General features: G+C 37.9%; 1 protein-coding gene across 2 annotated transcripts in view; it reads right to left on the bottom strand.

The window, feature by feature from the left end:
• The window catches only part of AFF4 (ALF transcription elongation factor 4), an 86,102-nt gene that overhangs the window by 35,945 nt on the left and 27,375 nt on the right, over window positions 1-22,782 (bottom strand). For both annotated transcript variants that reach the window (XM_054717823.1, XM_054717822.1), the window contains 2 exons: window positions 22,189-22,233; window positions 18,093-18,179 (listed from right to left, as the gene is read on the bottom strand). In XM_054717823.1, the coding sequence (XP_054573798.1) occupies window positions 18,093-18,179; window positions 22,189-22,233 (132 nt within the window). The remainder of the gene's footprint in view (window positions 1-18,092; window positions 18,180-22,188; window positions 22,234-22,782) is intronic.

Below are 22,782 nucleotides of genomic sequence, written 5' to 3' on the forward strand. Positions count from 1 at the left end.
GGGCCATCAGGAGAGAACTTGGGGGTCAACAGAGGTGGGGCACAGACCCTCACCCCCTAACTTAGCAGGGGCCTGAACCCTCACCCCTTCTGAAGGAAGTCTCCTGCCCCAATGGCTGCTTAACGTCCCATGCCCAGCTCAAATCGGGACTCGGGTAACAGACAGAGACTTGGCCGACAGCAGCTGCCCTCTCACTGCAACAAGAATTGTTTGAGTTGACTTGAACCCATGGTGAGGTGAAGTGGGAGTTGATATCTAAATCCAGCCTACCACCAGGAATGCTCAGGGCCTACTCAAGAAGGCAAATAATCCTTCCCACTAATATTTACAGGGTAAAATAAGAATGTTGTTAGAGTAATAAATTTGACAGTGAAATAGTAGTCAAGTTTTCAGGCTAATTTAAATTGGCTAATTGAAGCAAGCGAATATTCTAGAAAAATTAATAGTACTGGACAAAAAACAGTTCCTAAAGTGTTAACTAAAATTTTTATCGGTAGTTCATCTCATGATAAAATTGCATAACAGGTAATGAACCTAAAGCAGTCATATTATAGTGCAAAAAATAAAATTTAAAAGCTATCAAGACTACATTAAAAAATTTTCAAAAGCCTCCTAATATGTAAATAAAAAAAGGGGGATAGTAGAAGAATATCATGTAAGGAAAAATATCCTGTAAGTAAATTATATCTAGAAAATTTGTACTTTAGAAAAATAATTGTAATGCTAAAAGCAAGACACCCATGAAAAACACACATGGTGTCAAAACAAGCCAGAGGAAAATCATTTGGGCAAAAAATGAAAAAAGATCCCAAGTCAAATTTATAGGAAATATTCCTTTATTAACTTTTGGTCAAGAATATGTTTGTATATTTTCAGAAAACAACTCCGAGACCATGTGGATTCCGGCAACAGAGAGGAATCGACAGGTCTACTCCAGCCATGAAGACAGAAAAGAAGCAGTCCAGAGATGGAAGATGCTGACGTTGCCTTGCCATACTAGCAGTCAGCAGCTGTGCGTCACTGCAGGTTGCCCAGGACCAAACCAGAGAGGGTCGGACCTGCATTACCACCATTTCTCCACCATCCAGAAATGAAATATCATTGCTGACATGTGCACATAAGGAACTGTTTGACATTGAAATTGGGTCGCAAAAGAACTGTCGGCCCGGAAAGAAACTCACTACAGACTGATTCATTTGCCTTTCAGCATAACCATTATTGCTTGTCTCATTTTTGGTTCTTATAAGTGTATTTCTAGTAGCACATGATCTCACTCATCTAGGGGAAATGAACAACATAGACTGATGAACAAGAACAGACCCAGAAACAAGGAGGAATGGATCAGACTGTTGGGCCTCAGAGGGAGGGTAGGGAAGGGTGGGGATATAGGAGAGAGATCAACCAAAGGACTTGTGTGCATGCATATGAGCCTAACCAGTGGTTAAGGACAACAGGGGGGTGGGGGCATGTGTGGAGAGGGGTGTGGGATGGGAATGGGGGGATGAGGACAAATATGTGATACCTTAATCAATAAAGAAATTTTAAAAAATATAAATAACTAAATTTTAAAAAAGACCTAAAAAAAAAAATTGATGTGAGGGACAGAGAGAAGGAGGGAGGGATGGAGGGACGGGGGGGGGGGGGGGGGGAGAAGAAGGTAGGGAGGGAGAACCTGTTGCTCCACCCATTCATGTATTCACTGGTGGATTCCTGCACATGCCCTGACCAGGGATAGAACTCACAACCCTGGCACATCGGGATGAGGTTCCACCCGAGCTACCCAGCCAAGGCTCTTCTATTTTTCATAGAGCCTCTAATTCAGGAGTGAGGAATCTATTCTTTGCCAAGGGCCATTTGGATATTTACTAGTATAACGTCATCTTGCAGGCCATACTAAATTATCAACTTAAAAATCAGCCTGCTATATTTGGTCAAACAATTACTTAACTCACCCTTAATGCCTTGGCAGGGCCAGATCAAATGATTTTGTGGGCCTTATATGGCCTGCAGGCAGGATGCTCCCCACCCCTGCTCTAAATGGATGAAACACAAACTCTTTGGCATGGCATTCACTCACATCTAAGTACTGGAAAAATAGAATGGTAAGCAAAAACAAACAAGGGCCTTGTCCTCATGGAGCTTAACACCCATCTGAATAATGTCAATGACTATCTTTGCAACTACTCATGAAAATAAAGGTAAATTGGAAATTGTGTTAAGTATAAGGAAGGGCAAATACAAACACAGTATTAGTCCACAAGGAAGAGTGGTGAGAAATGAGACTCAAGACCTGAGAAGCTGGATTATATAGCTTGTAGATTTTACAGATCATATTAAAGATTTGTGTGTGTGCATTTTTCTAATAAGCAGAAGAATTATACAATGACAAATGCATGCTGTGAAGATCAGTCTTGCTATTAAGAAGGGGACAATAGCTTTGGAAAAACTAGAATGGAAGTAAAGATATTAGGAGATTACTCCAGTGGTCCAAGCAGATGATTACAACCAAGTTTTTTTGATCATGCACTCCCCATCACTAAGAAATTTTTCATTTTTATCTCCAAAATATGTACAGTTGATCCTTGAATAACATGGGTTTGAACTACATGGGTCCACTTAATAAGCAGATTGAAAAAAATCCTCATATAAGGATCAACTGTATATTTTATTACTAATTTTCTGACATATATAACCAAAATATTGAAATTTTAAAGGGCTCAGAAAAAAAGAATAATATTTTAGATTAAAATTATACTTATTAATGGCATTAATACTTTTCTTACACACACAAAATAGTGCTTCAAAGGTGTAACACTAACAGTGGCTTATGTGGGGGTGGGGGATGGAGGTAGGTAGGTAGGTAGAAGAGGATAAAAGGTGGATAAATGGTGATGAAAGGAGACCTGACTTTGGGTGGTGAACACACAATACAATGATGTATTTTAGAAACCCACACTTGAAACCTATATAAACCTATTAATCAATATAACTCTAATAAACATATTTTTAAATGACCTATTTTGATGTTTGGCTTCATTGGATATTGCAAAGACACTGATACACAAATAAAAGAATTGCAAAAGTAAAATAACTGCTATACTTACTAAGACATGATAGCAAATTTCAATCCTATACCTTAATTATGCAAAAGTTTCTATTGAAATTAAGCTAGTAGATTACCAATGTTCACTGATATAAATGTTTTTAGAGAAAATAAAAAGATTCCATTTTAATATTTTTAGCAAATAGGTTCAAAATCCACTGAAATTAGAAAATTATATTTCCAAGTCTTGAAAGTTTGCACATATAAAGTCATCGTAGTTTTTGTCAACAATATAAATATATAATAACTAGAGGTCCGGTGCACAAAATTCATGCATGGGGGTGTGTGTGTGTGCGTGTTTCCCTCAGCCCAGCCTGCACCCTCTCCAATCTGAGACTCCTTGAGGGATGTCCAACTGCCCGTTTAGGCCCGATCCTGGCCTGCCTGCCTGATTGCCCCTAACTGCTTCTGCCTGCCAGCCTGATCACCCCTTAACCACTCCCCTGCCAGCCTGATTGACGCCTAACTGCTCCCCTGCCGGCCCGATTGCCCCTAACTTCCCTCCCCTGCCAGCCAGGTCGCACCTAACTGCCCTCCCCTGCAGGCCTGGTCACCCCTAACTGTCCTCCCCTGCAGGCCTTGTCTCCCTCAACTGCCCTCCTCTGCTGGCCTGATTGCCCACAACTTCCCTCCCCTGCAGGCCATCTTGTGGCAGCCATCTTGTGTCCACATGGGGGCATCCATCTTTGTCCACATGGGGGCAGCCATCTTGTGTGTTGGGGTGATGGTCAATTTGCATATTACTCTTTTATTAGATAGGATGACATTCATTATTAAAACATCATCTCTACCCTGAAATGACAGGAGGGTTTAATTTATTATTATTTTTTAATGTTATGAAAAGATTTAGCATATTTGGGACTTGTGTGTGAGGGACAGAGGAGAAAGAAGAGGGTAGAAGGGGTAGGGGAAAAGAGGGAGAGAAGGAGAGAGGGAGAGGGAGAGGAAGAGGGAGAGGGAGAGAGGTCTAACTCGTTTTTTTAAAATATTTTATTGATTTTTTTTACAGAGAGGAAGGGAGAGGGATAGAGAGTTAGAACATCGATCAGCTGCCTCCTGCACACCCCCTACTGGGGATGTGCCTGCAACCAAGGTACATGCCCTTGACCGGAATCGAACCTGGGACCCTTCAGTCCCCAGGCTGACGCTCTATCCACTGAGCCAAACCGGTTAGGGCCTAACTCATTTTTAAGTGAGATAACTAGGGTAAAAAATAACCAGTGAACATCTTCCTCTTCTAAAAGATATTCAGGAGTGTCATATAAATTCTCCATGAAAAAAGGAGACAGGAGTGGGGAGTAAGGAAAAGAAATTATATTTTAGGATTTGTTTTTCTGATACACACACACACACACACACACACACACACACACACTATTGATTTCAGAGAGGAAGGGAGAGGGAGAGAGATAGAAACATTAATGATGAGAGAAAATCACTGACCAGCTGCCACTTACACAGCCCCTACTGGGGATCAATCCTGCAACCTGAGCATGTGCCAAGACCAGCAATGAACAGTGACCTCCTGGTTCATAGGTGGATGCTAAATCTCTAAGCCATGCTGGCCGGGCTATTTTTCTGTTTTATCTTTCCTTGAGTGGTGCACAAAAAAGTACCTGGCTCTTCAAATATTTTATAACTGAAAAAGAACCTAACAAATATCATAAAGAGACTACCATAAGCACCTGTATTGCCATCCATTACAGCTAACTGTACATTGCATAATTTATTTCAATATATGTGTCCTGAAGCTTCAGCTCTGCTTTTTAAGCTTGTTTCAGTAAGTTTCCTGACAAAGAAATGCATTTTAGTATGTTCTGTTTTCTCTCTGAACGTGATTTCAGTCATTTTCACAGAAGGAGAAAGACCAAATTTTTAGACAAAGGTATAGAACATTGAGGGCAACCTCAAAAGAGGTTTTAATAAAATGTTACTAAATTTTGATGTATGATTAAGAATGGAACTGAATTATCACATAACTCAGAATATCACTGAGTATAAATTGTGATGCTTGCATAATTTCATTACATAATTTCACAAGTACATTATATACAAAAAGCCAGGTTAAAGATATAAATGCATATTCAAACTATTATTGATAATGTAGGTCTGTTTATGGCATTCTTGTTTCTGCTTTGTACCATGGCAGATAGAAAGTTCATGGTAGGAGAAAGAAAATAAAAAACACTGCCATTTTCTTGTTTGCTCAAAAATGCATTTTAGTGTTATTTTCATTCAGTAGTTTCACTGTAGGTATTTTTTAAGCCACATGTGCATTAGTGAAGATTGTCGAATTAAGACCAGTTAATATACTTTGTAAATAATCTTAACCAAGCCACACTTAATATTGCAATATGCCACAGCTAAGAGCAAATGAATGTGAGCAATTCTATCAACTTTTCCATATTGAGAAGACCTAAACTCTTGGAATACCTCACATGCCAGAAATAACACAACACATACTAAACTTTGTGAGATGCAGATAAAACATTATTTAGGAAGAAAATTATAACACTAAAAGTGTATATTAGAAAGTGAGAAAGAGCTCAAATCAATGACATTAGTTTCTGCTTTAAGAATTTTGTTTTAATAGAGCACACTGAACCAAAAGAAAACAAAAGGAAAAGGTGATCAAGATCAGAGTGGAAATCAATGCAATAAAAGAGAAAAACAATGGAGATAAAAAATAAAAGTTTTTAAAGATCTATAAAACTGACAAATTCCTAGCCAGAGGAAAAAGAGAGAAGAAATAAATTACAAGTAACCAGAATAAGAAATATAAAAAGTATAAGGGAATATTATAAAAACCTACACCAATAAATTTGATGTCTTTGACAATCAGTAGATAAAATGGACAAATTCCTTGAAAGACACAAACTACCAAAGCACATTCAAGGAGAAGTAGATTACATGACTAGCTCTACATCTATCAAATAAACGTCATTTTTACTTAAAAACTGTCCTACAAAGAAAGCTCAACAGCCAAAGGGTTTCACTGGTGAATTTTAATAAATGTTTAAGGAAGAAATAATATCAATTTTATGCAAACTTCCAGAAAATTGAGGAGAAAGTTACGTCCCAACTCACTCTATCAGGTCAGAATTACCAAAACCAGGCACAGATATAACTACAACAAATTACAGACCAATATCCCTCAGGAATACAGATACAAAAAAATCTTTTTAAAAAAAGTTTTTGAAAATCAAATTTAAAACTACATAAGGCAGAGTGAAGTTTTTAAACCAGAAATGTAATATTGATTTAAAAATTTTAAATAAACTGAGGTAGCTCACATGTTGCAGATCAAAAATGGGAAAATCCTCCCCTAGCTGGTTTGGCTCAATGGATTGAGCGTCGACCTAAGGACTAAAGGGTCCCAGATTCGATTCCGGTGAAGGGCACATGCCCAAGTTGCGGGCTTGATCCCCAGTGGGGAGCGTGCAGGAGGCAGCCAATCAATGATTCTCTCTCATCATTAATGTTTCTCTCTCCCTCTTCCTTCCCCTCTGAAATTAATAAAAAAAATATTTTTTAAATGGGGAAATCCTTTTACATCAATAGATTCAACAAAACATTCAACGAACTCCAAAATTCCTTCTTTTTTAAAAAATAAGTTTTTATTGATTTTCAAGAGAGAGGAAGGAGAGGGATACATAGAAACATCCATGACAGAGAATCATCTATCAGCTGCCTCTTGCATGCCTCCTACTGGGGATCAAGCCGGAACCTGGGCATGAGCCCCGACCAGGAATCAATAATTCAACAAAGAACAGGTGTTGGTAAGAATGTGGAGAAAAGGAAACCCTCATGCACTGTTGGTGGGAATGCAGATTCATACAGCCACTATGAAAAACAGTATGGAGGTTCCTAAAAATTTTTTAAATGGTACTGTTTTATGACCCAGCAATTCCACTTCTGGGTATATATCTGAAGAAACCAAAACACTAATTGGAAAGAATATATGTACCCCTATGTTCACTACAGTTTTATTTACAGCCAAGATATGAAAGCAACCCAAGTGCCCATGAATAGATAAGTGGATATAAAAGCTGTGGTACATATATAACAATGGAATATTACTCGGGCATAAGAAAGAATGAAATCTTACCATTTGTGAGAGCATGGATGGACCCAGAGGGCATTATGCTAAGTGAAATAAGTCAGACATTGGAAGACAAATACATTGAAAGACACTGAAGTACAATATGGTAGTTACAAAATAGTCATGGGGATGTAAATTACAGCATAGGGAATACAATTAATAATACTGTAATAACTGTAGATGGGCATATGAAATATCGGGGATCACTTTGTAAAGTGTATGATTGTCTAACCACTATGTTGTACATCTAAAACTATAAAATAATACTGAATATAAACTACAATTGAAAAATAAAAAAGGAAAATAAAAATATTTTTTAAATATAGGAAATAATGTATTGTGAGGTTTATGACATATAATTAAGTAGCATGTATGATAAAAGCACAGGTAATAAAAGGAGGAAATTGAAGTTATACTGTTGTAAGGCATTAAGCTATATGTGAAATGACGCATTACTGAAAAGTAATTGTGGGTAATGCAGCCTAGGGTACTCCATTAAAAGTAATTGTGATATGGTAAACCCTAGAGCGATCACACAAAACAGTTCTGGAAGGCTCACATTTTCTGATTTCAAACTTACTACAAAGATGTAGTGATCAAGGCAATAGTATTGGCATAAAGATAGACAAACAGATCAATGAAAGAAAATTAAGAGTCTATAAAAACACACTTATATTATGGCCAACTGATTATCCACAGGGTGTCAAGGTAATTCAATGGGGAAAGAATAGTCTTTTCAACAAATGGTGGAGAGACAACTGGACGGGCCCATGTAAAAGAATGAAGTTGACCCCTGACACTAAGCACAAAAATTAACTCAAAATGGATCAAAGACCTAAATGTAAGATTTAAAACTATAAAACTCTTAGAAGAAAATAAGTGTAAATACTTGTTACCTTGGATCATACAATGGTTTCTTAGCTCTAACACCAAAAACACAAACAAAAAATTGATAAACTGGACTTCATCAAAATTAAAAAATTTTGTGCTTTAAAGAATACCATCAAGAAATTAAAAAAAAAGAAAAAGATAAGATAAGAAAGTAAAAATATCCCAAAGCATGGGAGAAAAATTTTGCAAATCATACATATGATAAGGGACTGCACTCTAAAATATATAAAGAAAAAAATTAAATAAATAAATACGTATATAAAGAACTCCTACAACTTAATAAAAAGACAACCCAATTTAAAAATCAGCAAAATATCTGAATAGATACATCTCCAGATAAGATATACAAAGGGCAATAAGGCCATGAAAAGATTCTCAGCATCATTAACCATTAGATAAATAAATATCAAAACCACAGTGACATACCAAGTCACACCTACTAAAATAGCTATAATCAAAAAGAAAGATAGTAACAAGCTAGCTAGCCAGGATGTGGAGAAATTCAAACTCTCATCAACTGCTGGTGGGTTATGTAAAATGGACCAGCCACTTTGAAAATTATCAGACAGTTCCTCATATATTAAACACAGAGTTACCATATGACCTAGCATTTCCACTCCTGGATATATAAACAAGGGAATTAAAAACATATGTCTACACAAATATTTACAGCAGCATTTGCCTTAATAGCAAAAAACTGAAAATAACCCAAATGTCAATCAATTGAACAGTTAAACAAAATATGATATATCCATACAATAAAATATATTCAGCCATTAAAAGAATGAAGTACTGATTCATGCTATAACATACATGAACCTTGAAAACATCAGGCTAAGTGAAAGATCCAGTCACAAGACTATATATTGTATGATTTCATTTACATAAAATACCCAGAATAGATTAATCTATAGAACTATAATTTAAGACTAGTGGCTGCCTAGGGTTGCAGCAGTTGGGGGGGAGGGGGGTGAGGAATGGTTGGAGGATATAGAAGGGTAACTGCTAACTCCCTTTAGCAGAGTTTCTTTTTGGGGTGATGAAATGTTCTGAAATAATTGTCTTGATGGTTACACAACTCTGAATATACTAAAAACCAGTGAATAGTACATTTTAAATGGATGAACTGCCCCGCTGCAGTGGCTCAGTGGTTGAGCATCAACCTATGAACCAGAAAGTCACTTTTTGATTCCTGGTTAGGGCACATGCCCAGATTGCAGGCTTGATCCCCAGTAGGGGGTGTGCAGGAGGCAGGCGATCAATGATTCTCATCATTGATGTTTCTATCTCCCCCTCTCCCTTCCTCTCTGAAATCAATAAAAAATATGTTTAAACTAGAGGCCCGGTGCATGAAATTCATGCACTGGGGGGGGGGGGGGGAAGGGGTCCCTCAGCCAGTCCTGCGCCCTCTCGCAATTCGGGAGCCCTTGGGGGATGTCCATCAGTCAAACACATCCTTAGCACTGCTGTGGAGGCGGGAGAGGCTCCCACCACCGCCACTGCGCTCACCAGCAGTGAGCCCGGCTTCTGGCTGAGCAGTGCTCCCGCTGTGTGAGTACACTGACTACCAGGGGGCAGCACCTGCGTTGAGCATCTGCCCCCTAGTGGTCAGTGCGCTTCATAGTGACTGGTTGTTCTGCCGTTTGGTTGATTTACATATTAACCTTTTGCACTCTGATGTCGAGTGTGACTCGACATGGTTAGCATCGGGAGCAGCTCTTTTTATACTCTTTGAATGTATCAATAATTTGAAATATAAAAAAATCCAAATAAATAAGTTTGTATGAAAAGAAACTCCAGTTTTTTATTCTACTGCCGCACTTTGTAAAATCTGGGGTATTTAAAAAATTAAATCCCGAGTAGAATAAAGGAATCGAGAAAAAAGCAAGCGAGTGCAAAGGGTTAACCTTTTATTATATAGGATGGATATATATTAAAAGCATGTATATTACATCTCAATAAAACTGAATAGCATGTATATTACATCTCAATAAAACTGTTATCCTCAAAAAAAGAAAAAGTAGGTATTAACTATAATTATGAACTTATATTCAAAATCTTCTAATAAACTCAAGCTGTAATTTTACAAATTAAAAGAGGCATAGCTATTAAATATCACAAGAGATAGAATAAAAGAAAGCTGTAGTATCTAAGTATATGAATATCAAAGTTGACTTTGAAACAAGCATTAATAACAGATATAAAGAGGGACATCTCATAATGTAAAAAAGGGATCAATTCATCAGAAAGACACTGCAATTCTAAATGTTATGTACTAATGACAAAGCTGCAAAATACACGAACTAAAAACAGACAAAACAGATCAGCAAATACAGATGAAGATGTCAACACTTTCCTTTCAGTAATTGAAAGAGTAGACAGTAAATATAGATTACTTTACTCTCAACCAACTTTATCTAACTGATATATATATATAACCATATTGTATCTAGTGCACATGGAACAGTCACCAAGAGAGATCATATACTAGGCCATAAACATTTAAATTTAAAAGGACTGAAAATATACAGCATATATTGTCTGAAAAGAATGTAAATAAATTAGAAATCAATGAACAAAATGATATCTGGAAAATCCTTAAGTATTTGAAAATAAAACCACCTATTTCTGAATAACCCATGGATCAGAAAAGTCACATAGGAAATATTCTGCACTGAATAATTAAAACATAATATATCATAATTTGTGAGATATAACTAAAGCAGGGCTTAAAGGAAAATTGGTAGTTTTAAGTACTTAAAACAAGAAATGTTTACAATTTATGATCTAAGTTTCCACCTTAAAAAGTCAGAAGTGGCTCTCCCTCCTGGAGCATGCCCTTCCCCCACCTCCCCAGGCATGTTACCATTACCTTCCTCACTCTCAAACTCCAAGGGCCCTGCCTTTACTTCCATAATTCGTCTCCTAAGCCCATTTCTTCTAGAAATTACATCTTCTACCTCTGCAATTTACCAAATAAATGTTCTCTTACAGTTTGGGTCTTGGCTCTGAATTCTTTCCTAGTCAGAACTCAAGTACCAAGGTTGCTGAACCCAGGTTTGGTCTGACCCCACCAGTTCCTGTCGCTCTGCACATAACATAATGGTGTCTCTACTTGGATTCTTCTTAGAGTGACTCAGATGGTTTCATCACTATTGTATTCTAGCTCCAGGCCCAGATAGCAACAAAACCAGCCACTGCTGACGTTAGGACCAGCTACTTTGAATAATTAATTACCTCGTGACCTGGTGGCAGCCAACCAATCAGTGGAGACCACAACCCTGTAAGGACACACCTGGAAAACTGCTGAGTAGTCTATTAAGATCTTCCCTTGGGACTTCCTATAAAATCTCCACCCTTAAAACCTTTAGGAGGAGGACCCAGTGAGCTCTCTTACCCCCTTCCTTCACCCTCCCATGGGCGTGTTACCATTAGCTTCCTCTCTCCCAAGTGCCAAGGGCCCTACTTTTACCTCCATAACTAATTTTCTAAGCCCATTTCTTCTAAAAATTACTTTTTTTACCTCTGTGATTTACAAAAAAAAGTCCTCTTTAAAAAAAAAAGTTAAAAGAAAAGCAAATAAAACCCATTATAAGTAGGAAGAATCACCATAAAAGCAAAATGAAAGAAATAGAAAACTGAGATAATCTAAGATGATTCTTGGAAATGATTGATAAAACTGATAAACCTCTAGCTAGAATGATCAAAGAAAACAGAAACAGAGAAAATACAAATCACTAATATCGGGGGGAAAGGGACTTCACTACAGATCCTATAGACACTTAAAGAATAAGTACACATCTATCTATATATATAAAACCCTAATATGCAAATAGACCGAATGGCAGAACAACCAAACAACCAGTGGCTATGATATGCGCTGACCACTAGGGGGCATGCACCAAATATGGCAGGCATTGGCCATGGGGGGATGGTGGAGCAGGTGGGCGGGTGCACCAGACCAAGGTGGGGCGCCAGTTGCTGTCATCAGGGCAAACCTCTCGTGGTTCCTGAAAATTCTTTGCTCCCACGCACCACAGTCCCACCTGGCGCTTGCACCTGCTGACGGTGCCTGCCCCACTTGCACCCGCAGCTGGCGCCAGAGCCGCTGCTCACACCCACTGCCAGTGCCTGGCGCTGGTCCCGATCACTTGGCGCTGTCAGTGGGTGCAAGCAGCAGCTGCCATTCCAATCGCCCCTGAGGGCTTCTCCACTTCCCCCTGCTCCTGAGGGGCAGCAGCTGCTGCTCACACCCGCTGAGGGCACCGGCTCCGCTTGCACCCGCTGTTGGTCCTGACCCCTATCACTCTGCACCGTCAGCGGGTACAAGCGGGGCAGCGCCATCAGCGTGTGGGAGTGGCGGCAGTGGGAGCAGGGCTGCTGCGGGAGACGACAGACAGGGGTGTGGAGTATGAGCTGAGATCCACCTCTGTGCCCACCACAGCCTCACGGCCCACAGTTCCTTTCAAGGTGCACGAATTCGTGCACTGGGCCCCTAGTTATAAATAAATCTATGCCAATAAATTTGACTACTTAGATAAAATAAAATTACCAAAACTCACATAAGGAAAAAAATCTGAATAGTTTTATATCTAATAAAAAAATTGAATTTGTAATTTACAAACTTCCAATAAAGAACTCTCCAGGTCTAGATAGTGTCACTGTTAAACGATATTAAACATTCAAGGAAGAATTAATAAAATTCCAAAATCTATTTAAAGATAAGGGAGTACTTTCTTGCTCCTTTTGGGAAGCCAGTACTACCATGATACCAAAACCAAAGACATTATAAGAAGAAAAAAAACTACAAACACCTCCAACCCTGCCACCACCACTACCACACACATAAAAGACAAATGATTTAACTGACACTTCAAAAAAAAAATAATGGTTAACTCACTCATGAAAACAAGTTCAACACCATTCGTCATCAGGGTAATACAAATTAAAACAAAAATGAGATATCTCTACATGTCCAGTAAAATGGTTAAAACTAAACAGACTGACAATACCAAATGTAGGCAAGGATGGAGAACAAAAACTACCATACACTGCTGGGGATGGATGTGGGGGAAAATAGGAGTGTGATACAATCACTTTTGAAAATAGTTTTCAGTTTAGTATTAATTTAACATGCAATCAACATATGACCCAGTATTTATCCATACAAAGATCTGTAAATGAATGTTTACTAGTATATTTAATTCTTAATAGCCCAAATCTGGAAAATACTCAATTGTTTACTAAGAAGTGAATGGATAAGTTTTAGTATTTTCATACAACAGAAATAAAAAGGAAGTCAAAAATAAAAAGGAACAAATCACTGATATATTCAAGAACATGGAAGCATTCCAAAAGTATATGCTGAACATAAGTAACCCTATATACAAAAGAAGTAAACAATAAATGGATTCCATTTATATGAAATTCTAGAAACGGCAAAACTTATCTATAATTACATTAAACAAATCATCAATTGTGTGGGGCCAGTTATAGGAGTGAGGTGGACTGCAAAGGAACATGAGGGAACTTTGGGGGTGATGGAAATGTTCTAATTATTTTTCTTAAATATACTTTTATCAATTTCAGAGATGAAGGAAGAGAAAGAGAAGGAGATAAAACTTCAGTGATGAGAGAGAATCATCGATTGGTTGCCACCTGGATGGCCCCACTGAGGATGGAGCCCAAAACCCAGGCATGTGCCCCAACCAGAATCAAATAGGGACCTCCTGGTTCATAAGTCTATGTTCAAACACTGAGTCACACAAGCTAGGCTAATTCTTGATTAGGGTGGTGGTTACAAAGGTGCATACACCTATCAAAACTCAAACTGTGTATTAAATACATGTGCAGATTTTTATGTAAAAGTTGATTTAAAAAGTAAAAGACTGGCCTTAGCCAGTCTTACTCAGTTGAGAGATCATCAGTCTATAGACTGAAGGGTCCCGGGTTCAATTCCAGTCAAGGGCACATGGCCGGGTTGCAGGCTCAGTCCCTGGTGAGGGGCATGCAAAAGGCAGCCAATCAATGATTCTCTCTCATCATTGATGTTTCTCTCTCTCTCTCCCTCTCCTTTTAACTCTGAAATCAATCAATTAGTATCCTAATATATAAAAACCAGGGTCCGTAACGACCGAAGGCTCGACCAAACACTGGAAGTCAGTCCTATAGTCAGTGCTGGGTTGCCACGGCTAATGACCCAGCAATGACTGCTGAGGTGGCTGCAGATTAGGCCCTGAGAGAGGCCCGGGGAGAGAGAGGCAGGGTCTGATCCACAGCCTCTGTGGCAGCTGTTGATCAGCCCTTGTCTCTTTCTCTCCAGGCTTCGCCAGCAGCCGCGCCTCTCTTTCTCTCCGGGCCTTCCAGGGGGCTGCTGATCAGGCCCGGAGAAGCTGACTGGCATAGAAACTGACCAATCAGAACCAAATCTGGGTGAACTGTGAGGAGTCAATGGCTGCATAGGAGGCAGAGCTTTTGACACTGACTGGCATAGAAACCGACCAATAAGAACGTAACTGGGTAAATGGCAAAGGCAGAACCTAAAGTGGGGGCTGAGGAGGAATTTTAAGAACAACCGCTCTTTGGTGTAAGGTGTAAGAAAGCGGTTCAATTTTTTAATGACCAGTTTGGCAGTATAGTGCATATGGCTGGCTATCAGTCCAGATATAGGGATTATGTATTTTTGTCTGCCAAGAGCATCTCCTCTTGCTGAAAAAGGCTTCCCCCCACACCATTTAAGCAATCCTATCCTATATAATTTATCTATACTAATAAAAGAGTAATATGCTAATTAGACCAGGTTGACCGGCCATCTTCCAGATGTCTGACTTCCTTCCAGACAAAGCCATGGTGGTGGGGGCCGAGACAGAGGCAGTTAGGGGTGATCAGGCCGGCAGGGGAGGGCCGCTGGGGGTGAGATCAGGCCAGCAGGGGAGGGCAGTTGGGGGCAACCAGGCCAGCAGGGGAGGGCAGTTGGGGGCGAGATCAGGCTGGCAGGGGAGGGCAGTTGGGGGGCAAGATCAGGCCAGCAGGGGAGAGCTGTTGGGGGGCGAGATCAGGCCAGCAGGGGAGAGCTGTTGGGGGCAAGATCAGGCTGGCAGGGAAGGGCAGTTAGGGGTGATCAAGCAGGCAGAGGCAGTTGGGGATGAGATCAGGCCAGCAGGGGAGAGCAGTTGGGGGAGAGATCAGGCCAGCGGGGGAGGGCAGTTAGGGGCAGGCAGGCAGGCAGAGGCAGTTAGGGGAGATCAGGCAGGCAGGCAGAGAGGTTAGGTGCGATCAGGCAGGCAGGCGAGCAGTTAGGAGCCAGTGGTCCCAGATTGTGAGAGGGATGTCAGACTGCCAGCAGTCGGACATCCCCCAAGGGGTCCCCGATTGGAGAGGGTGCGGGCAGGACTGGGGGAACAGCCCCCCCCCCCCCCCGCACGAATTTCGTGCACTGGGCCACTAGTGTGTGTGTGTGTGTGTGTGTGTGTGTGTGTATACACACACACATATATTTTTTTCTCTCTCTCTCTCTCTCTCTCTCTCTCTATATATATATATATATATATATACACACACACACACACACATATATATATACACATATATAATTATACCGTATTTTCCAGCGTATAAGACAACTGGGCATATAAGATTTTCTTGGGTTAAAAAGTCGTCTTATACGCCGGAAAATACGGTAGTCCAATATATCTAATCCCATCAATATAGTCCAATATACCGTATTTTCCGGCGTATAAAACGACTTTTTAACCCAGGAAAATCTTATACGCCCAGTCGTCTTATATGCCGGAAAGTGTGTGTGTGTGTGTGTGTATGTGTGTGTGTGTGTGTGTGTATATATATATATATATATATATATATATACACACACACACACACACACACATACACACACACACACACACACACACCTTTCTTTAAAAAAAAAAAAAAGGAAAAAGAGTGCCCTGACCCTAGCCAGTTTGGCTCAGTGGATAGAGCAGCGGCCTGCAGACCAAAGAGTCCCAGGTTCAATTACAGTCTAGGGCACATACCACGGTTGCAGGCTCCTCCCTGGCCTGGGCCCTGGCCTGGGCCCTGGCCCGGGCACGTGCAGGAGGCAACCAATGGATGTGTTTCTCTCACACTGATGTTTCTCTCCAGTCTTTCCCTCTCCCACTCTCTAAAAGATCAATGGAAAAATATCCTCAGGTGAGAATTAACAACAAAAAAGAGTGCCGGGTCTGCTCAGTGGTTAGAATGTCAGCCCTCAGACCAAAGGATTGTGGGTTGGATTCCCAGTCAAGATTCCCTAGCCCCAGGAGGGGCATGTGTGGGAAGAAATCAATCTTTGTGTCTCTCTCACATCAATGTTTCTCTCTCTCTCTCTCTCCCTCTCTTCCCTCCCTTACACTCTCTCTAGAAATCAATGGAAAAAATATCCTCGAGTAAAGATTTTTAAAAAAGTAAAAGAGTGGTACGGCGCATATACTGGTATGGGCAGAAAGTTATATCTCTACGTAACATCATTCACAAAAATAAACTGGGCTAAATAAAAACATAGAAAACAAAATTGCAATCACATTAAAAGAAAAATAAGAGGATATATTTATAATTATAGGAAATGGATAGTGTTCTTTAAAAAGACATTAAAAAGCAAAACTATAAGAAAGAGAAAGATATATTGGTATTTATTCATCAAAATTAAAACTTCTAGACCATAAAACTTAAAAGGGCTCTGGGAAATATATCTGCAACATGTAGTAAAAGGAAATATTAGATTCCATAATTCAAACAAACAAACAAAAAAAAACATTAAAAAAATACTCCTAAAATTCATAGGTGAAAGATGCAACCCTAAAAATAGAGGATGTGGGCAAATTCATCTATAGAGAAATCAAATGGATGACAAATTTATAAAGTTGAACTTCACGAGCAATCTAGGAAATGGAATGCCATTTTTCACCCAAAAGATTGGTGGTTAAAATAACAAATGGGAGTGTGCCTATGAGGAAAAATAGGGAACACAAGTGGGAGCACTGACTGATACAATCACTTCAGAGGGAATTTGAGAGTATATATTAAGCATATACTTTCAATACTCAGTAATTCTACTTCTTGCTTTTTACCTAAAAGAAACTTGCATGCACACTAGAAGGCATGAACAAAGATATTCACTATAGCAATGTTTATAGAAATGAAAACTTGCCAACAACTTAAACAACAAAGGGAAATGGCTAAATAATAAGATACATTATACTATGGATGCATTTTTAAAAAGTGAAATACCTCTATATGTAACATATTATCTATTTATAATCTATAGATAATACATATGTATAACAACAAGGAAAAGACCTATTTCTGAGTGATTAAAAATACAAAGCAATAATTCTGTAAAGAAATAATGAGAAAATGCTTATGTGAAATATGATTACATAATATGCATATAAATGCATATGAAAAGTATTACAAAGGTATGTATGAAAGGAGCTCGTATGAGATGGAGGATGCAGAACTGAGGAAGGCTATTATTAAAAGTCCTAATCAAACTACACTAGGAGTATGTATTCTTGTATAATTTGTATAAGTTAATGTTAAAAAAATTCTGCTGATTTTAGTTGAGCTTGGGATTTTTGTCTGAGGAACCTTTTTTCATACAACATAAATATGGTTTCTATGTCGTATGGAAAGGAGTTTCTCAGACAATAGTTTAAGAAGACCTTACCACCTGTAGCCTAGAATACCAAAGGAGTTTGCCAACAAACTTAAAAGTCTCTTCCTCATATTGCCTTCAAAGCTTTTCAAGTACCTCTAAATTTAAATCACTCTTGATTCTACTATCTGGTTTTATTTTTCATAGCAGTTTTCACTAGCTGAACTTATCTGTTTATTCTCATTTATTGTCTGACTCCCACTAGAATGGGAATGGCAAGACAATTTTGAATTCATATGATTTTAGTCAAGCCATTAAGAGTTTTCTTACAGTATCAAATATACATTTTATTTACTTACCTTAGTTGGAAAAGGAAATTTGGAAGGTTCTGTTTTGCATGGTGTATGAATAGCCGTTAGAGGGGGAGGCCATGAATGCGTCATCTCCTGAAATGTAATTATTACAGTTTGTTTTCAACCAGGTCAAGGATAAAAATTACACAGCTAAAAACCAGATTTGTATTATAAATGCTGGTTTCATGATTGTTCCTCCAAAGGTATACATATTTAATCAATAAATATTAATTAAGCACAACTGTGTGCAAGGCACTATCGGGTAGGTAATAGGAAAATAAATAATATACACTCTCTGGCGTCAAAGAGCTTGGAGTTAGGATGATATAACCTTGTGAATAGTTACAGAAATTAGTCCAGTAGTCAAATACAAGGCACATAGTAAAATGCTACTGAGGAAGAGGTTGCTGTGGGAGTGGGAGGAGAGGAATAATAATAATAAAAGTAGCTAACATTGTGTACCTGTAATGAGCCAGACATTATGCTAAGTGTTTTACATGTCTATTACTCATATAGTGCTCACAATCACATTATGAGGTAGATACCATTATTATCCTAAGTCTATGTAGGATGAAATTGAAGCACAGAGATTAAGTTATTTATTCAAGATCACACATTTAGTAAGTAATGAACACAGAATTTCATCCTAGGACGTCTGGCCATAGGGGTTATTCACTGATAGGAAATATTGGTCAGGAAAAATCAGAAAAGAGATATCAAAAGCACATGAGCAATAAGACAAACAAGCAAGGCCATAAGTCTGATTTTATTCAATACCTGCTGTCTAATCATATGCCAAGTATGTCCAAGTGGAGGTTTGGATAAGATCACAATGTGAATATTAGGGAACCAGGGGAGAGAGAGGTATCGGGCATGGAATAAGGAGGGAGTGTTTTATTCTGGCATTTAGCTCAAAGTAAACCATTATACAGAGAAAATATAATAAAGGTGGTATAAGCTTTAAGAATTTACCTTATAGCTTATACCCACATAGTTATGTAAAGATACATGTTCAAGTAGCTCACACTAAAATAATGGAAGCAACCTAAATGTCCAATAACACAGGAATAATTAAATAAATTACCAAACATCCATACGATGGAACACCAAGCAGACAGTAAAATGAGAAATTTAAATACTGACATGAAATGATGTCCACAGTATATTACTAAGTGACAAACACAAATCACAGTCTATGCCCTAGTAAATGTTTATATATGAAAAAAAATCTCTGGAAGATAGTTAACAATAGCTACCTTTGGGCAACAGAATGATAGAAAGGACAAAAGACAAGAAAATTTGATACAGTCTTTACTACTTGAACCTCTAGAATCACTACCTGCACTGTAATTGCTCTTTACCTTCTTACAATGCTTTATTTTTTAATGACATTTCACTTACTGAAATAAGTGATTTCTTATATCCTGCTCTAGAATGTCAGCTCAAAGGATGCAACAGTATCATTATCATCACCACTGTATCCCCAGTGTTTGATACACAGGTGTTTAATTAGTAAGACTTGAATTAATCCCTTTTTTTTCATAGTAAACACATACTGCTTTTACATTACATTTTTTTCCTTTAAGTTTGTTCCTAGAAACAGTATGACTACAAATATCAAGAAAACATGAAGGGAATTCAGACCTGAAGTTCCTTGCCCACTGCATATAGGGAAGGGGAAAGTAAACAGAAAATCATATACCCCAGGTTTTCAGTGTTGGCATTTTACAACTCAAATACCAAAATACCCTCAAAAGAAAATCCATCATCAAATGATTGAGCACTTATTACACCCAAGGCCATATGCCACCCTATATATATAAAATGCAAAATAAATAGTCAATAATATGAAAGGAATAATTAAATATTTAAAAATCTAAGATTTCTTCTAGGTATTAGAATGCCATATATTTTTAAGGATTTGGGGAAAAGATATATGCTCCCTTAGATTTTTTATATACATGCAACTGAAAAATGAATGCTATATGAAAATCAAAGGAAAAAGCTTATCACTGTGGTCTCTGTTGGTATGATAAAGGGGGAAGAGAAGTTCATTAGGATTCTAATAAAAAATAGAATCTATATATAACTTAAGAGGAAGGAGAGACACATTCCATCAAAGTTTTCTTTAAAAAAGGTAAAAGAAAGAGAACACGTATGGCTTAGGGCAGTGGTTGGCAAACTCATTAGTCAACAGAGCCAAATATCAACAGTACGACGACTGAAATTTCTTTTGAGAGCCAAATTTTTTTAACTTAAACTTCTTCTAACGCCACTTCTTCAAAATAGACTCGCCCAGGCCGTGGTATTTTGTGGAAGAGCCACACTCAAGGGGCCAAAGAGCCGCATGTGGCTTGCGAGCCGCGGTTTGCCGACCACTGGCTTAGGGAAACCAGTTTGGTTAATCTGTAGTGGGAGAGGTTAGGACTGACCTATGGAAAGTCTGGAATGTTAAATTTGGGCACTATTCTTTGTATGGGCCTTAGAGAGCCACTGAAAATTTCTAGGAAGTATATTAATTTATGAAGGTAAAAGGATTGAGGCAAAGAACCTGGTAGCAGATGAGCAGGGAGACTGAAGGCAGAAAGGCAGAGTGAGAACTGTACATTGCAATTATTGAAGCTCAAGGTAGCAGAAATGGAAATAAAGGAAATGAATATTTTCAAGGAATTTTCAAAGTCTACATGTAGTTTGTGACTAATTAGAACAAGAGAGAAAGAAATGAGAGGTAATTAGGATGCTACACTTATAAGAATGGGAGAATGGTGGTACTATTAATGCAAGGAAACCTGATAAATTTAGACATGTTGAGTCTGAAGAAGCAGGGAGAAATCCAAATGGAGACGCAGCTAAAAAAAAACAATTAAGAAACATAAACCAAAACCTAAAGGAGACCAAGGCAGAAGAGAAAGACTGAATAGCTGTCTAATAGATAAAGCCAAAAAAAATGGAGAAAAGGGCAACTAACCGAGCAAAAAGAAGAGGAGAGGCTAGAAAATACACCCATATTTAAAAGGTAAGAGAGGACATAAGGTTCCCCAAAGGCAGAGAATGAGAGACAAGAAAATTGTATGGGAAATAAAAACAATGAAGCATAACAAACAGTCAAGGAAGAAAAAAAAATAAAAATCCTTTAAAACAGCTGAAAGATCAGAGAACTCAAATGAAGTCCCCAATGACATCACAGAACAGATTCAGCAAAATGGTAGAGATAAAGGAGAGATTATACTGAGCTAAAGGAAAGAAAGAGGGAATAAAGTAAAAGTGACCAATGCAAGTAATCTTTCAAAAGTATCCATATTGAAATGCTAGTATAGACATAAAAATTTAGCTTTTGCAAAAAGTACAAGTAATATGTTTCTGACAGTTTTTCTCTATTTAGTCAAAAGCAGTTATTTTGTCACTCATAAGTATGAGTGACAAAATAACTTTATATTTTTCAAAAGCTTTAAAATGTCTTTCTTATACTTAAGATTAGAAATAATTTTTAAGTGTAATTATTCAGGTGAGCAGCTTGTCAAAAAATTCAAATATTTATATACAAAATATACCATGATACTGAGATACATCACTGGACTTCCTCTTTTTCTTTTCTCAATGGAGGAATATACTTTTTGGTCATATGTCACTTTTAAACATTCCATTAAACACTCAAAATGCAGTATGCAGAGGAGGTCTTTCAATGTAGGATTTGATCAGTGTGTACAGATGAATTACAAAGCAAGCTACTTTCAATGTGATGGTTTGACTGATAACTATCGAGTTTTTTTAGTACTTCAAATTATTAACAGATAAGCCAGAAAAAGTACAGTTATATTTGGTTCCTTCCTCTTTTTAAGGCCAACAGTTAAGACTGAAATTTGTTTTACTTAAAAACAAAAACTGCTCTTTGAGGACAAATAGTAAACAAACCAAGTGATTTAGAACCTAAGTATGAATATAAGCATAATAAATAGAGTCAATTATTTTTTATGGACATAATCAAGTTACACATGTGAACAATCTGTTGCTTCAGATCCTTTGTGAAATAGAGGGGTAAATAGGGCAAGAGAGTGGCAGAGCATACTAAGAAAGTTTATTAAAAAGAAAACACATAACTTACTTTAAGAATTTCATCCACACAGCTCACATCACCAGAAGCAGATGCCTTAGGAAAGAAGAAAAGAAATACACATTAGATTTGAAGTCACTTATTATTACAATTTTATCATTTGTTGTACAAATTCAATAACATTATTAGAAATAAAACTTAAAGAAGTACATATGCTCCCACTACTCCACATCAGAACACTTATTAGAATACTTGGATTACTTTTCTTAAATACAAATTTCTCAAAAACTAAAAATATCTTAATCATCAAACTGTACATGACTTTAAAAACTTTGTATTTTTCAAAAGCTTTAGAATATCTTTCTCATATTTAGATTAGAAATTACTTTTAAATGTAATTTTTCAGATGAACAATTTGCCAAAAAATTTTAAAGTTCTAAGGATCATATTGTTTGAAGAAAGAACAAATTATCACTTTTTTCTCTCCAGAGGAGTAATTAGATGACAAATGTCAAGAACAATGAGTTTTTCAAGGCCACAGGAAAATTTTTTAAATGTTCTCAAAATAGCATTTTACCTAAACCTGACCCCCACCCCACTGTTTTAAGCTATGAGCTGTGATTTTCAGCTACTAATATTATCTTT

The sequence above is a fragment of the Eptesicus fuscus genome, chromosome 6, assembly GCF_027574615.1.
Source record: "Eptesicus fuscus isolate TK198812 chromosome 6, DD_ASM_mEF_20220401, whole genome shotgun sequence".
NCBI classification, from domain to species: Eukaryota; Metazoa; Chordata; class Mammalia; order Chiroptera; family Vespertilionidae; genus Eptesicus; species Eptesicus fuscus.